The sequence below is a fragment of the Amphiura filiformis genome, chromosome 11, assembly GCF_039555335.1.
Source record: "Amphiura filiformis chromosome 11, Afil_fr2py, whole genome shotgun sequence".
Taxonomy (NCBI): Eukaryota; Metazoa; Echinodermata; class Ophiuroidea; order Amphilepidida; family Amphiuridae; genus Amphiura; species Amphiura filiformis.
In genome coordinates this window covers 15880657-15904399 of record NC_092638.1, presented here as the reverse complement: position 1 = coordinate 15904399, position 23743 = coordinate 15880657, and the positions used below count along the sequence as shown (strand labels likewise).

Genomic DNA, 23743 nt, shown 5'->3' with positions numbered 1-23743 from the left:
AAGGTTTCTCTTTAGTATGAATCCTTTCATGTGGAGACCAATTACTTGTGCATGAGAAATTCTTTAATACTGCTGTAGTTACATTCTACATTGGTATGGATTTTGATTGGTATGAATCCTTTCATATTCATTCTCACCTGATGATGAGAAAATCACACAGTATCTACATTGGTAAGGTTTCTCTTTGGTATGAATCCTTTCATGTACAGTCTTCTCATCTGGTGATGAGAAACTCTTCACACATTATCCATGTAATGTTTCTCATTGGTATGAATTCTTTCATGCCTATTCTTGTTACCTGCCTGTGAGAAACTCTTGTTACAATATTTACATTGGTACGGTTTCTCTTTGGTATGAATCCTTTCATGTTCAGTCTTGTGATGGGCCTCTGAAAAACACTTATTGCAATATTTACATTGATATGGTTTCTCTTTGGTATGAATCCTTTCATGTTCAGTCTTGTGAGACACGACTGAGAAAGTCTTGTTACAATATTTACATTGATATGGCTTCTTGGTATGAATCCTTTCATGTTCAGTCCTGTTGCCTGACTTTGAGAAATTCTTGTTGCAGTACCTACATTGGTAAGGTTTCTCTTTGGTATGAATCCTTTCATGTTCAATCATGTTGCCTGACGTTGAGAAATTCTTGTTGCAGTACCTACATTGGTAAGGTTTCTCTTTGGTATGGCATCGTTCATGTACAGACCTGATGCTTTTGAACAAGAAATTCTTGTCGCAGTATCTACATTGGTATAGTTTGTCACCGGAATGAATCCTTTCATGGATAATCTTGAGTTTCTTAGTTAAGAAACTCTTGTTGCAGCATTTACATTGGTAAATTTTGTTATTGGTATAAAATCTTTGATGTATTGTCTTGTCCCTTGGCTGCATGAAATGATTTGGTTCCTTTAACATCTTTGCATGTCTAGTCTCAGAGCTTCTCAGTGCTGTCAAAGAAACTTATGTCATCATATTTTTGACCACAATGGTAAGTAAATGATTGGCAATACCTGGCTAAAGCATGTTGAAAAGAGCCTTGCCTATATATATGTGTAGCTTCATTTTATGGCGCTGGAGGTGATGAACAAACCGATCATAATCTTTGCAAACAAGTTTGCAGTATTTGCATATATAAGGTTGAACGTAGGGTGCTGTCCAAGGTGAACCTTTTCTGCATTGGCTAGTCATGTTTCTAAAAATGAAAAATAAGACATTACTGCTGACATGATTACTGATTCGAAGTAGATGATTACAAAATCGACAATAACTTATAGTGCACATGATAAAGTGCACAAATTAAAGACCTCTTGGCATCACAAGTCATGTGCCCATCCGTCAGTACATGTGTTGTAAGGCTATTGGTTAAAATTTGGTCTCATATGAATTTTAATTCAAACAGTTATACAGTTCAAATATTCTATTGCAACCCAACTTGGGTCATAGCTGCACAATGGAATCCTTCATGTAATGGTGGTTTCAAGGTCATATACAGAGGCCAAAAGATAAACTGAAATCATGATTTGATTAACTTTACAAAGCACATGTACAATTTTTACAATTTTTTTTCAAAATGAAAAACAATATATAGTCAATGAACATTATAATCCTCGTTGAGCAATTCTAAATGAAAAAACTTCCAATAAAACCAAGTAATAAAAATGTTTGAGATTCAAAATATAAAGCCCTTTTTTGTAAAAAACAAAAGGCAAAGAAAAGAAAACAAAGGAAAAAAAAGAAGAGAAAGAGTGCAATTTCACACTATATTTAGCAAATAATCAAGTTGATCCTAAATTGTGCTGGAATGCCCGGTAAAAGCTCTCTTTTCCCACCCCCACCTAATGTATTAACTGGCTTTATACATGACTTCAGAAACACAAGATGTCCCTATTGACGCAAATTGCCATACACATGTGAAGCCAGGGCTTCCCAAACTTTTTTCCTGTGACATACATTTCATGTGCAAACACAGCGCAGCTGCAATGAGCATAATACAAATGATGTTACTTACCTAAACTATAACGTGACGTGTGTGCCTACTTATTTGAGCGGAGTCTGTCAAAGTTTAAGTAGTGATGTAGAAACCTCACATTTCAGGTCTGAGCCAGCTTGCCCTCGAATATAATGCTGTGGGTGCCCATCCCCACTGCCGTAATGCCCTCAAAATATGTCCTTTAGGGACCGTTCACAAACACTTGTAAGGGGGGCGCCTGATGCAAAAAGGGGGGGTCCTCCTAAGGGGGGCCTGAAAAAAATGACCACAAATTTTCCTGGAAAAATTGAGTTTATATGCTTTTCTATGGGATTGACCCATAATTTTCACGTCAAAAAAGGAGGCCCTGAAATTTTCGAGGTCTGTAAAGGGGGGCCCGAAAAATGTTCATGATAAAATTTTTTGCATCAGGCCCCCCTTACAAGTGTTTGTGAACGGTCCCTTACTGACGGCAGTCACTTGCTGTGCCCTAATGAAGTTGCCGTCGGTGCCCCAGCCCTGCCCCTTCATTATAAAATCATCTATCAGACTGTGTGTTTTCTTCGCTTTTGAGAAATCTGCCGTAATGCCCTCAAAATATGTCCTTTAGGGACCGTTCACAAACACTTGTAAGGGGGGCGCCTGATGCAAAAAGGGGGGGTCCTCCTAAGGGGGCCTGAAAAAAAATGACCACAAATTTTCCTGGAAAAATTGAGTTTATATGCTTTTCTATGGGGTTGACCCATAATTTTCATGTCAAAAAGGGGGGCCCTGAAATTTTCGAGGTCTGTAAAGGGGGGGCCCCGAAAAATGTTCGCGATAAAAATTTTTTGCATCAGGCCCCCCTTACAAGTGTTTGTGAACGGTCCCTTACTGACGGCAGTCACTTGCTGTGCCCTAATGAAGTTGCCGTCGGTGCCCCAGCCCTGCCCCTTCATTATAAAATCATCTATCAGACTGTGTGTTTTCTTCGCTTTTGAGAAATTGCCTTGGTGCCCTTCTCAAATTTTCAACAGTTGCGATGATGCCCTCTTGAATTATTACAAACTGCCGTGCTGCCTTGCCTTTTCAGTGAATATCCAAGGCAATTATCAACTTGCCCTAAAAAGTTGCTGTGCCCCTTCAGATCCTTACATATGGAAATGTTTTAGTGCAAAAGTCTCTTTAAATGCTGAACGATGTGCTCCAAGCTATGTGCATTATCAGTGCATGTGTTTTTACCCATGGAAAGAGTAGATGAGAAGGAATCACAACTAACCATCATCAAAGTTCCAAACACATTGCCGACATGTACATTGACGTTTCTATACACATCAACACGCCGAAGGGGTGAATTATAGGGGGCAAAGATTTTTGGCAGGCCAGAAGGGGGGCAAGAATTTTTGGCTGGTCAAAAGGGGTCAAGCAATTTTGGCACAGATATTTTGGGTATCGTTTCTATATTACGCCCTAAAAAGGCGTGGGAAAACGTTAGGAACACATTCAAATATGCAAAATTTCCTGCTCGCTGCGCTCGCATTATATGATAAGACAATTTAAGGTTTTAAATTCAGGTTCCCCCAAAATCTTGCATGTGTAAGGGGGGGGGCAAAGATTTTTTGGCACATCAAAAGGGGGGGCAAAGGTTTTTTGGCATGTCGAAGGGGGGCAAAGATTTTTGGCATGGCCAAAGGGGGCAAGCGTTTTTGGCAGACCATTTTGAGAATTCACCCCCAGTGGTACACATAATTATTGCACCACCCCTAATAGTTATACCATAATCCTCGGGATTATATCCCAACACGATGGTCATCGGTGACGTAACATTTCTATGACATGACATTTTCAATTCTAAAGCTGCAGTCAAGCGACCATTGCTTATGGCCTAAATGCGGCCTTGTGAGCAGGAAAGGGCGGGAAATATGAATGCATTTATGGGACAGATGGGATAACATAACCCAAAATAATGCCTTGTGGGAAGGATGTATTACCAAAATCGGAAGTAGAAAGTCATATATTTGAAACATTTAGGGGCAAATTTACCTATGTGGGCGGTCTGGGGCACATGTGAAGGCAATTTGATAGAATTGATTTTCTGTTGTGTCTTATGATAGAATCTGTTCCCATTTTTCGGAAACAATCGGAACAACTTGTTTTATACCTTTACATTTTAATTAAATTTGGGGTCAGTGAAAATACGAATATCCTTACAAAATGTAAAACTTTTTTTAAAGTGTCTTGAGTCGAAAATACAATGTGATTAAATTTCCCAATATTTGTATTGTTTTGACTTCTCTGCATCTGAAAATGCAGAAATCTGTTGCAAATGTTTATCAAATCCAGTCTAAATGAACGTTAAAAGTGCGCTTCATCAACTAAGGTCACAACAACCGGTTCAAAATTTGTTTGTGCGCAAAGATTTATCGCTATGAATTTCCAGGTATGCAACCAAATCACGCTATTGGCGGCAATATGAGCTGAGACGAATATACCTTAGGTATATTCGTCTCAGAATATGAGTGTCCTCAAAAGAGAATTTGTTGAGTCCTCTTCCTTTGTAATGAAGAATAGATAAGCGGGATTAGTCACAGGCGATCGATTTCGTTGTGATTCCTTCTCATCTACTATTTCCATGGTTTACCATGTTTACATTTCACAGATCAATGATTCCAAGGACAGGCTATTGTTAATAGCGCATGGGCAATATCATTTTCTTGCACGGGTAAATCAATAGGCCTACATAAACAATGAGACCATAAAGCATTAATTTTCATGTTCAAAATACTTTTATCACTCTAACGGAAGCATATCAAAGGCATAAATTAGTTACTATTGGTAGTAAGCCTACATTTGAATCTTATTATAAAACATGTTCAATTACAACAGTTGAATTTATTAATATTTTGCATGTGTTCCCCATACTCATGAATGGTGAGGTAGCGTCCAGTTCATTGGAGCATGCGCAGTCATTCCTATCCTACGGTCTTCGTGTGATCGGCTCATGTCACAACTATCGTGATTGGATGGGGCTTCACGTTTTCCTACCGTCCGTCGAAATTTTTTAACCAATCAGAAAAACTTTTACATAATATTTTTTGTGAATAAATTACGAAGAGAACATAAAAAAACCCGCCATCATCGGCCAATCCGTTCAGGAGAACTGGTTTCAGGAATATCACCCAGCTGGCGAAAGACGTGAAATCTCTGTGTGAGGATGCTGAATATGAGGCATTTTTGATACTAGAAAGGTGGGCTTGTAATTTCCGTCCGCCTTGCGATAATAACCTACATTTATGACTTTTACAGCTTAATTAGGAAATACTATAACCTATTAAATGCTGAACGGCCCGTGTTGGTATCTTTTTTGGATTTTTTTTTAGAAATTAAAATATGACCATCGACCGTTTTCCAGCTGAAATCGACAAAGTGATTTGCTGTAGTACGAGCCAGTGGACAATTCTTGAGAGCAAAAGAGACTACGTTTCTATATGTTCAAGGGCTGGTCTGAGCTGACTTCCAATGTTGAACGATAGTACGACTTGATACCCGAGTGCTGCAGAAACCACAGACTACGTACTACCGACTAACCACAAACAGTTAAAGTCTCAGCATCACCCGATAATAATAAACAGACGAAACTGCTATGCACATGCCGCATATTTTTAGTCTTTCGTGTAAATATGAAGACACACAAAGCTATATCGCGAAAGCACGCAGCTAGACATGCACGATCAAACAATTGGCCCTCATGTATATGCGAGAATTCACAGAAACAGCTAGAACACAGGACTTTGACTGTTAATGGATAGTAGTCTGTGCATGTGGCTCTAACTTTAATTACGCATTGTCCTACTTTTATGTATGTTTTACTTTATTGTTCTTTAAAGGTGTGTGACCCTTGAGAAGTGCTAGCAACCCACATTTGGGTCACAACCAATGGTTTGGGAAACCCTGTGCTATTAAAAGCACCATGTGGATTAATACAAAATGTAAATGGTATGCAAAATTATAATGCAAAATCACCTGCTTGTGCTACAAAGCCTAATCAACAAGGTTCAAGTTGAAATGCACCATTTTTCAAAAGGAGGTACACAGGTTTGTGCATGTTCAGACGAAAAACATAATTTTACCCCAGCTCTCCCCCACTGGCTATGTTACATACATGGAAAGCAACTTTTTGTACATCATTCTAAATTTCTATTAAATTTTACTATAACAAGGTCCTGTGCAAATGGTATAGGTCAGATTTTTCCCAGGGAGTAGGTAAAAAGGTGACTTTTGGGGACTTAAGGGGAAATTTGATGTAAATGGTCAAAATTCCTGTGTACTATAGCTGTTAAGGGGGTACTACACCCCTGCCCAATTTTGTGCCTATTTTTGCATTTTTCTTTAAAAATTATAGCGCATTGGGGACAACTAAGGTATGTATATTATAGGGGCAAGGACTACAACTACTGCACTGGAAATTTTATTTCAGCACAGACAACAGTTGTGAGGGAAAACCAATATTTGATCAATAAATCAATAACTACTTGCTTTGAGTTGCTGAATTTTCAGTACAGTAGTTGTAGTCATTGCCCCTATAATATACATATCTATTCTTACTTGTCATTAATTTGCTATAATTTTTGAGAAAAATGCAAAAATAGGCACAAAATTGACCAGGGGTGTAGTACCCCCTTAAATCTAAAATAACATGATGGACAGCATCCGACAGGAGAGGGAGAAAGATGCTCCAAAGCAGGGGGACAGCACCCTTGGATACACTGCTGCTTACTGCACGCAGCTACCTCCACGGCAAGTGCCACATTCGAGCCTTTAAATATATGGTACCTACCTCTAGATGACCAGCAAGCCTCGGCCAAAGTACAAATTCAGGCTAGGACTAGTAGTAGTTGTAAAGTACTGTAGTACAGCTAGGTCTGCAACTGATTCTTGAAACTTCGAAAAGAACTGCTTGTTTATGGTCAAGAAGAGTGTTTGGTCTAGCCTCAGAATATGATGATTGAGTTGCACTGTGCAAAACTGAATAGAAATAAATATGTGATCACTTCCAAGGTGATTGGATGTTTAGTGATACTACACCTGGTTAATAATTGGTCATTTTCATAAGTGCAATTTCTTGCACTTTGCCAATTAACTCACACTTAAAATGAGAACTAGAATTTTGCGGTTCTCGACCTGCGCAGTTCTCAATGCAAAGCGTCGGCCGCAATGCCTCGATCCACCTTGACGCCCATCATTTTAACTGGTGCAATTTCAATTGGCCTCAAAATGACCTTCACATTACTTGCCTCACTAAGGTGGGCGTTCCTACCGAATTTCACGACCTGATTTCTATGGCGATTTGACCCCGACCCCTTGTTTCAGTGGTCGTCCCCACAAAATTTCATGAACCTGCGACAATATTTGGCAATTTGACCCCGGATGACCCTGAATGACCCCAAAATGCCCTTGACATTTTTTGTCTTGCTAGGGTGGTCGTTCCCACCAAATTTCAGGAACCTGCAACAATCTATGGCGATTTGACCTTGGATGACCCCAAAATGTCCTTGACATTTTTGTCTTCCTACAGTGGGCGCTCCCACCAAATTTCATGAACCTGCAACAATATATGGCGATTTGACCCCGGATGACCCCAAATGACCTCACAATAACCTTGCGCTGAAAATCAAATCAGGTCGCGCACCAGGTCGCCGCGGGAGCGTTACTGGTATACTCCTACACATGTTGGTAGCTCGCGGGTAGTTATCAGTTTTCCAGTCTGTAACACAGACTACGGGCCGGGGTAACTCAATTTTGTACTTGGTCAGTGTGGCAGGCAGTGTTCTCAGCCTGTACTCCCTATTCAAAAATACAGCACTATTTTTTTTTTTTTTTTAAAAATATTATCCTGTTTGCTAAATGAAACATCTAGCTAAATCCTTATCCTTTAGTTAGTCCTAAATGGCAATGAAAGTAAAATTTTGGTATTTGAATTTTAAGGGCCAAAAACATGCAATTTCAGGGCATTTTTCGACCTTTTTTTTTATTCTGTGACAATCAAGCCCAAAGACTTCAAGTTGTATTCTAATTTTTTTTGAAAACACATTTTCCAATCTTTTTTCATAACCAATTAGCAAAAATAACATAAAATATTAATTTCTTATTGTATTTTACGATATTGACAATAATTTAAAAACAACTTTTTTGACCCACCTTTTTAAGGCCCTTCACAATTAATTCTTAGTTTCCTGTTTCATGGTTGAAAACAAGGGTTGAGGCGACTTTTAATTATTAATTATTAATTATCTATTATTTTCTTTATTTTAAAACAAGTGGTCGTAACCTACATCAACCCGTTTGACAAGGAACATGCATTTAAATTAATTATTTTACAAAATATGTTTGATTTTATATATATTAAAGTAATGGTACAGTTATATGTTCTTTGTTTATTCGTCATTATAGTTGATATGAACAAAGTCAGAAAGTAGCAGATGGGAGTCATTAAAAGTTATTTTTTAAGTAAAAATCCAAATTATAAATAAAATAATTAAATATTTTGCAATGTCTCAACTTTGGACGCGGGCGGGAAACAGGAAACTATAAGGATCAATTGTAAATGGCCTAATATGGGTGTCAAAACTTTCTTGACCCCCCTCCCCTTTTTCCCTGTTAAAAACTTTTTTGCCCCCCCCCCCCCCCCCTTTTTGGTAGGCCGCCTAGGTCAAAACATTTTGACCCCCCCTGGAATTTTCCAGCCCCCCCCACCAAAGTATTTATGAACGTTCCCTGTACCATGGCCATGACATCACAGATTCTAGGAGGATTCCTTCTAAAGTTCTAGAATCTGTGCATGCTGCATGTGCAGGCATAATGTGTGAATCTGTGATGTCCATCATGTGCCAAGCCCGGGTGCCAAGCCTTGCCCTTGAACTTGAGGCCGGGGATGAAGGCCATGGCCCATACCATGCTACCTACCTGTCACCTGAACTGAAGTGCTGGCCTCAGGTCATACCCTTTTGGCAGTGCAGTACCAAATAACCAAAGAGGCTGGAGCTTGTTTGTTGAATGGAAATATATTCTGTAGAAAGCAAATGAACGTAAACCAGATGAACTTGACTTAATATCTGAATCATGGAATCTGGTTCCTGACTTCTAACTTCTGAATCTGAACTAATGACTAAGTTCTTTAATTAGTCTCAAAGCCACTTTTATTAGTAACAGGGGAACGGTCCTAAACATTAACCGCATACGAAAAGCGAGAATCGCAGAGTTGCGCTGTGACAAACATATAAACGAGCTTATTAATTTTTCTACACTTCCGGGTTCTGTATCGGGGGTGCACATACTGGATTCGCACAGCTTACTTTTGCAGGGTCACTTACTTGCAAATGAGTACACCATAATAACTCGAAGAGCTTTAAATATATGTAAGTAGTTAATTGAATGACTTTGCCGTAAACTATATTTTTTTTGATTCTTGATGTTGAGTGAAGTCAATCATATAAGGTACCAATACCTTTCAAGCGCGGCGTTCCCCTGTAATTGACTTTCCTTTCTTTCCGCGAGCCGGCATTGCATGTTGTTTCTGCATTAAACTCGGCGCCGTGAAATATAGTAGATTTTACACTTCAATTTTGCAATCGCATAGCTAGATCAGTTCTTGAATCGACGATGCAGAATTATTCACGTGGCGGTCGTGGAAAGGGACGAGGAGGGGGTGGCGGTGGTGGTGGTGGTGGAGGGGGAAGACAGAGACAGCAACAACGGGTAAGCTTACGCCTATGTCAAGTGTAATACACTTGACATAGGCCTACATGAATCTAGTTCTAGTAACTATAACTCAGCATACTGAGTTATAGGGCACTCTATTCATATCTGTACCACAAATAAGAAACATCACAATATGTGGGCTCATTTTGGGCTCCAAGGATTGTAGACGAGGAACTCTCAAGGACAGTTTTGGCCTGCATGGATGATTTTAATCCCCATTGTACCAGAGTTTGGGCGCATATGGATGATTTTAATCCCATTATACTATATTACCATACCAAAGTTGAGATAATTGATCTACATTGATCTCAACTTTTGGGTGGGTTCAACATCCCCTGAGTTGGCAAAACCTTTATTAGTATTATTATTATTATTACAGGCAATATTTTGACGGAATAAATTGCATACTTCATGCTTAGCCTTAGGTAGGGTGTCCACTGTGCAGCGCACGGCGTACCGTTGTTTTCCATTCACACACAAGCACACGGCTTGTTGAACGCAAAAAGCAAACGTTTTAGAATTGCTCTCATTTGTTTAATATTTAAGATAGAGCTATACAACTTCGTAATACAACTAAAAAGGGATGAAATCAAATAGAAATCCAAAAAATATTGAAATCCGATGAGTATTTTTGCATCTACGATTTTCCAAAGTTGAGGTTTTTTCCGACTCGAGCGGCCATGTTGGTCGCTTTTTTTTCTGATGGCTCCAATATTTTTCACAAAATGGTGATTTATATCTCAGAATAGAAACTACACGACCTATAAATGATTATTTTTATTAATTGTATATTAAGTACAGACTTCAATGCCCTATATACTGAAATCCCTAGATTTTTTGATAAAGGAAAGTATTTTAATATTTTTTTAAAATGTATCACTTACGGAAATATGGTTCCCGTGGCCCAATATACTGGATTTGATATCAAAATAAAGCTTGTTCTGTCGGCTACAAGATCCATTAAAAAAAATCTCTGTAAATCGCCCACGTGTATTTTCTTTCCCATACATTGTCATACCATACCCGCCCGTTGGTTTCAATGAGAAACAAGGTGAAAATCAGCTGCCGTGTTGCCAGCTAGCTCACGCAATATCGTCCCCGCTGTTAGTGCACATGACTAGCGTACGTGCAAAACCAAGGCATGTGCCTGTTCTGTATGACGGCGCTGTCGAGTCTGCATGTGTTGCCGTATTCAACTAACACGTGGTTCGCTCGAAGCCGGTTGGGGCCGGTTCTGTGTTGGTGATTGTAATTTAAAAAAATGACTGTTCATCTTCTGGTACATTTTAGAGATGTTTTATCCCGAGTTTTATAAACAATAAAAACCAGGCAGTTATGTGGTACAGGTTTTTGTTTAAAAAGATCATAGGCTTGCAGATGGTGAATAGAATGTTATTTCTATTTCTAACGCAATGATTTGTTTTTAATGCAACCACGCAAACCATTAATATGTTGTCCCTCATTAATTGTCTACTACGATTGCTGGTCAATATGGTATCACCCAACAGGCCAAGTATGCAGGATTGCAGTCGCAAGCACGAGGTGTAGCTGGGCTATTCCATTGTTTGGAATAGGGGTGATGTCTCAGGGTGATGTGTATGATATTGGAGGGGCACTTTTCAAAGCCCTAAATTTAGATTAGTTTTTCATTTTTTTTTAAATAATACTTATTTATTTAGTATGTTTATTTTATATACAACATTTTTGTTGTTTCTTTTTTCGAATTTAAGCCCGTTTTTAAAAAAATATTTTTAATTTAAAAAAAAATACACCCCAACATTGGGTGGTGAGAGGGGGGAGGGGGACCGGGAAAGAGGGATGGGAAGGGGTTTGGGGCATGAGATGTGAAAGGAAGACATGCAAATAAATCTCTTTAAAAAGTTTAAGACTTGTTCACAAATGTGTTTTAAATGTTTTCGTATTTTAATATAACAGTTCTCAAGTTACTGGTAATTTCATGAAACAGGAGAGTTTAAGGGACTTTATCTTTGAGGTTTTTGTTTGTTTGTTTTGTTTTTTGTTTTGAATATGCTCAATCAAGTCAATTAAAGAATTGTTTGTTGATGTTCTTTCATATTAATCTTAGCTCTAATTTTTGGTTCACATTTTGCAAGGGTTAAATTGCTCCTCGGTCTATACTTTGAAATACCCATAAACAAAATGGAATATTCCACTCAGTTTGCAATTGAATGAGACTTGTATTAAATGATTTTTATTTTATTTTTCAACCATCCTATTTTTACATCAAATAGGAAACAAATGTACATTACATATAATCAAAACAATTCATAAAGCCTACATTTAAATACATATGAACCTAAATTGAAGTTACAAAAATCCCTCAACATGGATTGATTCACTATACTTGTTCCATGAATTGAGCAGGCCTACTCTATTATCTTCAACAAAAATATTTATACATTATAAAAATGACACAGACTAGAATTGTGTTCTTTCAAGTACAGGTATATTTTATTAGCAACATTACAATAGAAAATGTGAGCATTCATGTATCATGTGTTCCCTCAAGAGACAAAGGGTCGAAATTGAAGAACAATTAAAATTACCCCTTTAATTAAATGGAACATCCCATTTTAAGTATGTTATTTTTATTTTAAAAGTTCATTTGAACACTCATACTTAATTCACTTCTCAACAATATTATACAGTTGCTGTCAAGTGTAAACAGATCACATTGCAAACATTACCAAACAAATTTATTATAGCAAATCTTGAGCTTCATTTGTACCATCGCTGTAAGATATGCTAATTTATGCAAATTAAGCCTTAAAACTAACAAAACATCAAATTATTGAACATAAAACTTGATCCACATTATGTGTACTACCAACATGCCAAGTTACATAAGAATTGCATTTCAAATAACTTCACAACAGTACTTTAGAAAATGTATTTCAATGTAGCACAATTTTTTTTTTTTTTTCATAGAGATTGTACAGGCTTGATTCACAGGTGGAGCCATGAAAGCAATGCATTATGGGTAATATCAAATATGAGGCAAAACGATGTTTTTCAAAGTGCGATAACTCAAGAATGGCTATAGCTATTTGAATAAAACTTGGAATATAGTTAGACAAGGGATGAATACTTCCAATAACAAACATTGCAGTGTCAAAGAAACAGTAATTTTGTTTACATATTGTCTACAAAAGCGCCCTCTTTTGCACTTTTTACCAAAACGACGAAAATTGCGCTTTTTTGACGCCTTAAAACGGCTGTTTCTGGGGACCGGATGGTCCGATTTTGATAATTTTTTTTTTAATGAGTGTCTTTCAACATACTCTTTAGGATAAAATTAAAAAAAATACACAATTAACAATTTAAAATTTTGACCTGGACACCCTACCTTAGGACTACTATGATTTATTCCGTTATTACTGTAACATGTTATGACTTGATCCCGTGTTTAAAAGTTGGGAAGTGACACTGATTCGATTTATTCCGTTTTAAAAGAATAAAACTGATAATTAAAAAAAAAAAATTTTATATTATTAGGCCTACAGACAAAATTTTGACGGAATAAATTGCATACTTTATGCCTAGGCCTACTACTATGATTTATTCCGTCATTTTATAGCCGACACGCGACAATAACATATTTATCTGCATAATTTTGACGGAATAAATGGCATACCATAGTATAGGCCCTCTGGATTGCTATTTATTCCGTTAAAAACCGGGTTAAAAACGCATACGCTTACAAAATGTACTGGATGATGAACCTATAACTATACGATTAAACAACGGAATAAATGCTTTTCATTTTTACCGCTCCCAATTTTGTTTTAATAGGCATAGTAGGATAGGACAATACAAGAAAGAAAATGCTCTCAAAGACAAAAGCAACACTGGCAAACTGTATTTTATTTCATTTTTTTTAATTTACTATAATTTTCACCAAGAAACATTTCTACACATTAAATATAATATCTTACCAAATTTTTAACAAGATTATAGGACAATACAGCAAGAAAACATTAAACAATTCAAAAACATCATCATTTTTGCTATTTGCGTATAGTGCGACCAATTTTCAGTAAGCTAGGGGGTCCAACTTTGGCGCCAAAATAGTGGGCCGTGAAATACGATATTGCCCAAATTAAAGCCCTTGAGTAAACAAAGCCAAAACTGAAAACCTTTTTTTCATAGCACTTTCCGTAGCAAAGTTACATCTTGTCAAAGCCTGACTTTCATCAAAAAGATTCATCTAGCAAAATTCCCCAAAACGGCATTTCGGGGTGTTTCTAGATCTTAGTCTCATGGCGATAGCAGCTTTTTTAATGGAACTGCTATCAAAATCCTCTGAAATTCCATGTGCGGGTGACTTATCACCATAAAAAATTATATATTTGGGTCAAGTGAAGTATAGAAAACATATTTATGTAGGTTTCTTTCTTTCTATGTAAAAATGCATTGACATTGTCGGCGAATTTGGTTGACCAGCAAATGTGTTAACTAAGGTTTGCCTGGGTTACCTAAATCATGATCATCATCATGTCTAGTGCCGTACTATTTAATACGCTTCGCCGAGGAGGACAATTTCGACCTCCTCGTTTGTTTACAAACAGAGAGGTAGACAAAAGGCCTGTCAAAACTGTTCCGCTTGTCAAGTATCAAAAGGATGGTCCACAATAGAGTGATTCATGCAATAGGCCAGGGGATTAAAACACTGTGAAGTAGGACCATGATGTGCTTCTTTTGTCCAATTTGGCATCAAGATTTCGAATGGAAACAGTTCAGACCCAGAACACGATCATGTCAGAAATTAATATTTTGTTCTGGGTCTGATTATTCGGACTAGATCATGTCATGATGTGATGGCGATCTTTTCTTTTAAACCACCCGAGCTAGCTATGTCAAAATTACAAATTTTTCAAGATAAACTTTTGCATCATTCAAGGTTATGTTTTTAGCTATACAAACATACCTTTTATTTCATCGCTATTTTTAACGTTTAAAAAGAGCCAAATTCAAACCGATGCGATGTCATATCATGATGCCTGCTCCGAAAAGCATGAAAGTTGCCGTAGCACAAGCGCTTGAAGCCTTGAGGTATGCTCGTTTTTACGGTAATTTATGCTTGCTTACTTACTGTGCATTTTCAAGCGTGTTAACAGTTTTTTAATGCGTGGCGCAATTCTGCTAATGATTTTGTGTTTTTTTCAAGCAAAGTGATCAACATGAGTAGCATTTTTCTCCATGATACCGGCTATGGCCAGCGCTGTACATGTACTTGACCTCATTATGAATAATATGTAAATAGTTGACCTCAGGGTTCCCGTTACGGCTTTAAAAATATGTATCCGTGTGGACGCAAGTTTGCCGACAAGGTTGTAAAAACTTGCGTCCAGAGACGGATATTTGTGCGTCTATCTGAAATTCATGATTAATCATGCTGAGAAACGCCACGGTATGCCATGATAAGAATGGCAATCCATGGGACGTTGTTGCTACACATACCCGGGTCTACACCTCATCAAATGTCAATAGAGCTTATCCATGTTCTATAAGCTGCATATATCCTATCAACGACTGCTATACCTTGTTTAGGACATTCTAAAGAACAGTGTTCGATTTTCATCTATTTTTTTGTGTAGCAAAAATTGCTACTCACTTTCAGATTTGAGTAGCAATTCCAAAATTTTGAGTAGCAGTTTGTTTTCACCATATTTTATAGATTTTTTGGTATTTTCTTATCTTCTCACAGATTACTCAATCCCAGTACTCAATGCTTAAAAAATGTTATGCAACTGCAGTGTTGCAGACCGAATGTGGTTCAAAATTCGGCACCTAAACTTCCTAAGCTGATTATCGTGTGCCCTTTCTAAACGCAAATTTTCCTTCAGTAATCAAGAGAAGTCCTACATTTTTGAGTAGAGGAAACTCACTAATTTATTAGCTGAAGCATTAAAATAATGTGAGGAATCTATGAAATCCTAAAAATCTTGTATAATTTTGGAAGATTGTCACCAAGGACACACGATATTTCCATCTCACCACTGAACTATACACCATATAAACAGTGCTACTTCTATGACGTCATAAAATTAATATGCACGTTTTTAGTTATCTGGTAATACATGGAATACATGGAATACATGGAAGTTTGTAACACAACAAAAAATTTGCATACAAGGGAGGATACTGTATTTAGTTTAATGGCGTAAACATCACGATTTAGGGACTTTTGGGTCATATTTTTGTGGATTATTTTCTTGGAAATAGAATTTATGGAAACATTTTTGACTTCGACAAATGGCAACTTGCAAATGATGGTATATCAGCGTGGTTCACGATCGCAAGTAGGCATTTTCCCCCAATTTTTTGGGATCGCATTTTTTGCTACTGGTCTGTGTAGTTGAGTAGCAGTTTGTAAAAAATGACTCGCATTTTGCGATGCGAATCCAGGTAAATCGAACACTGCTAAAGAAGTACCTGCATGTGCAACCATGACTGTTTCAATATAGCCCGCCAAAGTCATGCAGGTAACTCCGAGGTCGTGCATTGAATTAGTTTGAATGAGGAATACTACGGGAACCAGTGCCTTTTGTTAGAAGTCACACATGAGTGAAGTGGATAACCTCTATTCAATTGTTCAAATTAAATTAAAAGTGCATTTTGCTGTGATATTCCATCTCCAGTCGCTATGATAAATTTTCTCATTTCTATGTTGGTCCAAAACATTGTCAGAAACAGGTGCAAAAACATGTGCAAACTGAGCCAATTTTTAGCAAATTTTTGTACTTCCAGTCTTCCATACAAGTTTCTTTTCAAATTAATGTGATGTTGATGCTAAAACATGTGCTGCCACAATACAACAAAAGTCATCATTTTGATTTAGTCTTAAAAATTGCTTTTTTCAATAGTTATAGTTATGCATCATCAACTTTCTTGTTCAAGGTTGGGACCAGAGAAAAACTGCTATTTAAAAAAAAAAATTTAAATAAAAGTTCTGAGGTTTTTATTCAAAGCTGGATAAAGTTGTACATTTTAATTACTTTTGCTTCTATTGAACAGCTAGCAATGCATGTTCAATATGTCCCTGGCTCTTCAATAGAAGCAACAGTACATTAAAGGATGTCTCTGGCAATCCCGGGTGGGGGGGTACTCAAGTTTGGTTTTGGTAGGGACGTGCCGCTGAGAATTTGAAAGTGGACCCATAAATATACCAATTTTTCAAGAAATTTGGACCCATTGATATACCAAAAGTCAAATTTTCGGCCGAATTTATCCCAAATTGTCTTAGTTTTTACAAATTTTCCCAAAATTTTGGGAAAATTTTGAAAATTATGGCTAGATTAAGGAAAAATTGGGCTAATTTCCGAAAAAATTAAGAAAATTTTGAAAAAAAGACCCATTCATATACCAAAATAGGCTTTGAAAAAGGAGTCATTGATATACCAAGAGGCTGAAAATGCTACCCATATTTGCGGCACGTCCCCGTATGGTCATTGGTACTGAGTACCCCCCCCGGGCTGGCAATCACAACATTATGCCTTATATGATAGAAAATTAATTATCAAGCGCGAATCATGTGGTTTTATTTGAAACAACTCATATTGACCATAAAAATGAATTAATACAGCCGTCTCTCAATACACAACGCGATAATATTCAAAATTTCCAGGCGCCGAAATTGTCTTGTGCAATGACGTCCTACATGTATAATACAATGAAGGCTGACAACAATTAAGCACAAGTAACCATGACGTCATAACCTCAATTTCTAGTTTGAGACAGTCGTATTGGTAAGATTATGCATCATCAAACAAATATTTTTGTATTGCTCATTGGATCCCATTTTAATAATAATTGTTAAAACCGTTCTGTTTTCAAATAGTATGGAGGAGGTGGTTATGGAGGTGGAAGCTATGGAAGCGGAGGCTATGGAAGCAATTATGGAGGCGGAGATAGTTATGGAGCAGGTGGAGGAGGCTATGGAGGAGGAGGAGGAGGATGGGGTGGTGGTGACGCATCTATGGAAAGAGTACAGTTACAAAGACGACTAAGAGACTTAGAACAACACCAAATGATGCAGGTTGGTAATATGAATTGTGATGTGTCATGTCAAAAGGAGACACTTTTGGGCAGGTTATCAATTTGGAGGTTTTTACATATACCGTAAAATTCCGTCTACAAGCATATGTATGCCTCTAAACGAGGTTTTTTTGACACAAGAGACAAGAGGCAGACACTCTCAACAAAAACGTTATTTGGAGTTTGAACAACTATATTACTGATTAAGGCGGCTGTACAAACATGTATATTTGTAAGACCAATCTATTGCAATGTTTTTGAGAAGGGTATTGGTCTTTCATATCTTTCGTTAAAAAAACCCTCGTTTAGAGGCATATATGCTTCTAGACGGAATTCTACGGTATCTTAGATATTTTGCTCCACAACACCGTTTTTCCCAATGAAATCGGACATTCCTAAGCGAAGATATTGAGTTGGTAAGTTATGGTATTCTAAAATTGGAAATTGCGATATATCGGAATTTAAAAATATTATTGACAATGTTGAGAGTTTACCTTGAAAAATGTCTCAAAAAATACAAGATGCCAAGATATTCCGATCTGAAACTACAGACAATATTTAAAACATTAATAACATCACAAATTCGCAACAAACCCAAATTGTGAGAAAATCACCCGCGGGCTGATTTTTGGCTATTTCTCCATTTACAGTCCTGTCTATAAGTGTCTGCTTTTGACCTGGGACGTCACAAATGATGCCACATCAAAGATCACCGATATTTCATTGATTGAATGATTTAGCATGGTCATTACCATATTAACCCTTATGGGCTATTCCATTTAAAATCCACACTACCCCTGTGGAAGATTTAGCTAACATTTTCCACAGAGGGAGTATAAATTATAAAAGAATAGACAAGTGGGTAACTTCCATTTGAAATACTCACTCCAGTTGTAGAATATAGGCAAAGCCATAACACAGAGGGAGTATGGGTTTCAAAACTCTGACCAATTACATTTGTGACATGATCTGGTCCATGGGGGCCAAAGGTGGCAAATTTGAAATTGAGATAAAGGCAAAAATATGGAGTAAAAAACAAGAAAATACATAAGAAAACACACATCACAAAGCTTCATAACTTTAAAACCAAGTATGCTAGACCTTTGGTGTTTTCAGTATCTGATAGCCTATTGTTTGTTTAAGGTAATAATTATAGTAACTCAATTTTCAATAATGCCTCCTTTGGCCCCCATGGAGCAGATCGTGTCACATTTGAAAAACATACTCCCCCTGTGGAAGATATTTCCAAAATCTTCCACAGGGGTAGTGTGGATTTCAGCTGGAATAGACCAATGCCCTGATGGGTGTTTGGTCAGATGTACTCTATGTGTTGCCCGCTCTGCCCTGCCCTGTAGGCACCCAGGTTTTCAGGGGTAGCACTAGAACAAAACATTCCAGAGTCCGCAGGGACCCTGAACTTTCTGAAAATAAAAAAGTAAGGGGTCCGAACTGTATTTTGGCAAGTCCGGGTCCCCAAAATATGGGCTGAGCTAGGTTACCCTCCTCTCTGCCTAGACCATATGGGGCATTGAATATGAAATAAATGTGTACAATTTCTATTGGCTATGGGGCATTGAATATGAAATAAATGTGTACAATTTCTATTGGCAGGAATACCATAGAATGGAAGAAGACATGATGAGAAAGAGACGTATGATGGATAACCAAAGAGGACAAGCCAAGTACCCTAGAATGGGAGTAAGTATTTACCAGTCAAACTATACACATTAAATGCTTATTTTTTTTATTTGAAAACCCATTTTAGAAGAACCCAAAATTAACCCAAGACAAGGTACAGGCTAAAGGGGTGAAAACACAATATCTGAGATCTCTGCCAGGCAGAAAGGCTTCCAGAAACGGCATGCTACGCAAAAAAACGACAGTTTACTCTATTCAATTGAGATTATAATAACAAAATAGATTCACTATAAGACTATAGATTGATTTTTTTTTCAGACTCTTACCAAAATTGCATGTACATGTATACCAAATGTGATTGAAGCACAAATGGACAAAATTTGCATGGTGTTTACAAATTATGGAAAAAAATGTGGCCGTTGCAATATATATTTTAATACACTATTTGCACAGGCCTCCATTAGCTGTGTAAACAAGAGTGATCACTTAAAGACATATTATAACATTTGCTGAGGAGAACGCCCACAATATTTTTCAAAATTCTGTTTTTTTTACATGATTATATTGTACTTAAATATTAAACTAACATACCCTGCAAAAATCAAGACTATAGGTGCTGTAGTTTTGTCAAAATCTGAGATTTTGAATAAAACGCAGGAACCATCGTTTTATTATTACGATGGAAATATTAATCGAACGCAGACACAATGTTCATAACACACATTACGTATGTGGCATGCGGGACTGATATACACATCAAAGGATAGTACCGTAACACAACCGACGGAGTGTTACACATGGCGACATTGGCACTAGTAGTAAATCCCAATTTTCTTTGCTTTACCTCGGTTGTTCTACAAAAAATTAAAAGGGGACATATCTGATAGTAAAAGCTAACATTTTATGGCAAAGAAATACTCATATATTTTGTATGAAAATGTTATAATTTGGCTTTAAATGGAAAGTGTCACTGAACAGGTGACAGCTGTGACATACGAGGGGGTATCCAAAAGTTTTTGACATCACCCAGAAGTGAAAGAGCTGTACCGATGAAAATTTGTCAGTGTAATCACTGGACCTTATGTACATTATGGTCCAAAAATGTTTACTTTCTTCACAGGTGGCGCTAGATGGGATAACCTTTTCATGATAAGATCCTCCACTTTCTTGAGTTTTTTCACTGTGGCCGCATCATCCATAAGTGATGGACGCCCACTTCTTGGCTCATCTGTGAGGGACATGTGGCCAGTTTGGAAATTCCTATTTCAAAAAGCAATAGTGCCATATGATGGGCAATCATCACCGTAGATTGCTTTCATTTCATCATAGATTTTCTGAGCATTGTAGGCCTAACCCTTCAAATGCAGAAACTTAATCACGCTACGTGCCTCAATTTTCACCATCTTGCAGGTTATACGCCTACTGCCCATCTAGCGCCACCTGTAAAAAAAAGTAAACTTACTTATGAGACCATTTTTGGACCATAATGTACATAAGGACCAGTGATTACACTGACAAAATTTCATCGGTATAGCTCTTTCACTTCTGAGTGATGTCAAAAACTTTTGGATACCCCCTCCTACATACTGAGTATACACAATTGGTATTGCAAAGGGCTAATTGATGCTGTCCAACATGTACATTGTATTTTGCTTAAAAAGTTACCTTTTTCAGAGTCTTCATTGAGCAGCGACGTAGCTTGCGACACCATCACGGCAGAAGCTATGCACACCATCACAGCCGTGATGGTGTCGCAAGCTACGTCGCTGCTCAATGAAGACTCTGAAAAAGGTAACTTTTTAAGCAAATGTCAAACATGACAGAGTCCAATATCAGTATACACGCTGCTATGTACATTGTACATTACCATTTAAATGAGACCTGTGTATTTTTAGCAAGACTTTGAATGAACAGTTTTATCAAACTGTCCTTCATCAAATTCACTGTATGCAACATTGTCATGAGCAAGTGACAAATTATTATGACACTTTCTGATAAGCTACGAGTTAATAAGGACATGCTACGTTGTAATTAAAATCTGAAACAGGATGTTGCACAGACGTGAGAAGTGTGATTATTAACCATATTTTTTCTGATAGATAATCTTTTGTTAACTAATGAATTTTATGGAGAATCATATTTACGGCTAACATACTTTAGCTAATTAGCGCCCCATCCTAATTAGCGCCACATTTGCACTTTTCTGATTTGCATCTTTTTAACCATCTTCCTTTTAGTGCTCTTTTAGCATGTAACTGGGTACAAGGAAGCAGTGTAGCACACTGGTTAAAGTCTTTGTCTTGAGTGTGAGAGGTCCCGGGTTCAAATCCTGGCATGACCCAAAAAAATTGAATCCGCTCTCCCTGTGGCATATCTGGTAAAGGCGGGGTAATAAGCCATATTGTTAGCTACACTTGCCTGTCATGTAAAAAATGCCCTGACTAGCTATCTATGGCGATCACCTTCACCAGGTTGCTTGTGCCTGACCAAAATTTCTTCAGTGTTATCTCCTAGATTTCAGCTTGACATAATAAAATAAAAATATAAAAAAATAAAGTGTTTACTAAATCACAGGAAACCCATTTTTATATCATTAAGTTTCAATGGTTGTGGCATTTGTTTACAATTCTTTTTACTGTGATTTGCAACATTGCGTAATTCTAAAAGTATGGAAAATGCCCAATTTGAATTTCTGAACATAGTATATAATAAGTGCCCTTGAATTACTAATTAAGTCAAATATAGTACATGTATGTCTCTTTAACATTTTATTTTCATTTGATCTATTTTGTAATGTTTTATGTAAGGCTACTTTTGAAAAAAGTTTGTCTCAAAAGTTGTCAGAAGTTAAAAATACCTGAGCAAAGATATTGGTAATTGGGATTGCCGTCCATCATAGGGCTGGATAGCTCAGATGGTAAAGTACTGGTCTCACAAACCAGAGGTCACCAGTTTGAATCTTGCTTCAGCCAAAATCTCTTTGCTCCCCTTCAAGTTAAAAACCTTTAATGTTTCAGGACAAGGTTTACTGAGGCTATTTGGCAAGAAAATTTGGCCAGATGCATGTTGTGTGTGAATCGTCATGCATTTAGTACATGCATGTAAAATTATTGCATCTGAAGGACAGGAACAGGAATTTGTGTGATTGTCAGATAGACGAACATGGACTTACTAATTTGTGCACAAGCTTTGAGACAATTTTTTTTCTGTGGTGTAATTGAAAGGCACTGCAACCAAATATGTTTGATCATTGGGATCAACTGTTGAAGTGAGCTAAAAAGTATCGACTCATCAATCAGAATTGATTTAAAAAAATGTTCTTTGAAATGTGTTACATACAAAGATGAAATTTATGTTTTCACAACTAAATTGAAGTTTTATAAAATACCAAGCGTTGATGGTCGATTTATAAAAGATCAAACAAATATGGCTCCATTGCCTAACCCAATTTTGCTATAATCAAAGTCAAAATTAAAAAGACTAGTTTGCGTCTGACGTCATCTGTCAATCCAACGCGGACACGGTATGTTCACAAGTGTTGTGATGTTTTAGCTTCTGAAGGCACCATGTTAACAATGCCTAGAAAAATTGCTTTTTGCTCTGTAAAAGTGCCGCTAGTTTCTGCGATAGAGGTTATCATGTGTGACTTCTAACAAAAGGCGCTGGTTTCCGTAGTATTCCTTATTTAAACCAATTCAATGCACGACCTCGGAGTTAACCTGCATGACTTTGGTGGGCTATTTTGAAACTGTGATGGTTGCACATGCAGGTACATTTTTTGGAAATTCCTAAACAAGGTGTAGCAGTCGCTGATAGTATATGCAGCTTATAGAACACAGATAACCTCTATTCCTTTTCTTCAATCGGCACCAGATCTGTGAATCAACGTTCCTTTCTACTAAGCAATCAAGGATCATGGGGAGTTTGATTGACAACAACGTCAGACACAAGCTAGTTTTCTTAATTCAGTTTTTGATTTTATTAATCATCCATCCATAATAATTTAAAACAATTTTAACAATATTAACTGTATAAAGTTTATTTTGAAATTTATGTAGACAGTGATATATATTTCTGCCAATCAAGGATCTTGTCACAAAGAGCGTCTGAGAAAGAATTATGCAGCTAACAAATGACTACTTGTTTGATTGTTCCAACAGGACATGCGTGGTTCTTCACCCCGAGGCGGCATGGCCCCATACGGTGGTGGGGGTTATTCAAACTATCAAAGAAATATGCGTGGCAATAAAAGAGGAGGTCCTAATCAGGGCTCGGGGGGTTGGGGTAACCGCGGTGGTGGACGAATGGACCGTAAACGAACTGCGAAAAGCTAATTGCG

General features: G+C 37.3%; 1 protein-coding gene across 1 annotated transcript; it reads left to right on the top strand.

Moving 5' to 3' along the window:
• Window positions 1-9476: 9476 nt before the first annotated feature.
• LOC140163510 (uncharacterized) lies at window positions 9477-23738 on the top strand. Its single transcript, XM_072186824.1, has 4 exons — window positions 9477-9705; window positions 17570-17767; window positions 19378-19464; window positions 23565-23738. Exons 1-4 carry the CDS (start codon window positions 9610-9612, stop codon window positions 23736-23738), a joined length of 555 nt encoding a protein of 184 aa, XP_072042925.1. The 5' UTR covers window positions 9477-9609.
• The last annotated feature ends 5 nt before the right edge of the window (window positions 23739-23743 follow it).

Coding starts and splice junctions, on each gene's coding strand:
- LOC140163510 (XM_072186824.1), top strand. CDS start 9,610: ATGCAGAATTATTCACGTGGCGGTCGTGGAAAGGGACGAGGAGGGGGT. Junction 17,768..19,377: donor AACAACACCAAATGATGCAG/GTTGGTAATATG, acceptor TTCTATTGGCAG/GAATACCATAGAATGGAAGA. Junction 19,465..23,564: donor CCAAGTACCCTAGAATGGGA/GTAAGTATTTAC, acceptor TTGTTCCAACAG/GACATGCGTGGTTCTTCACC.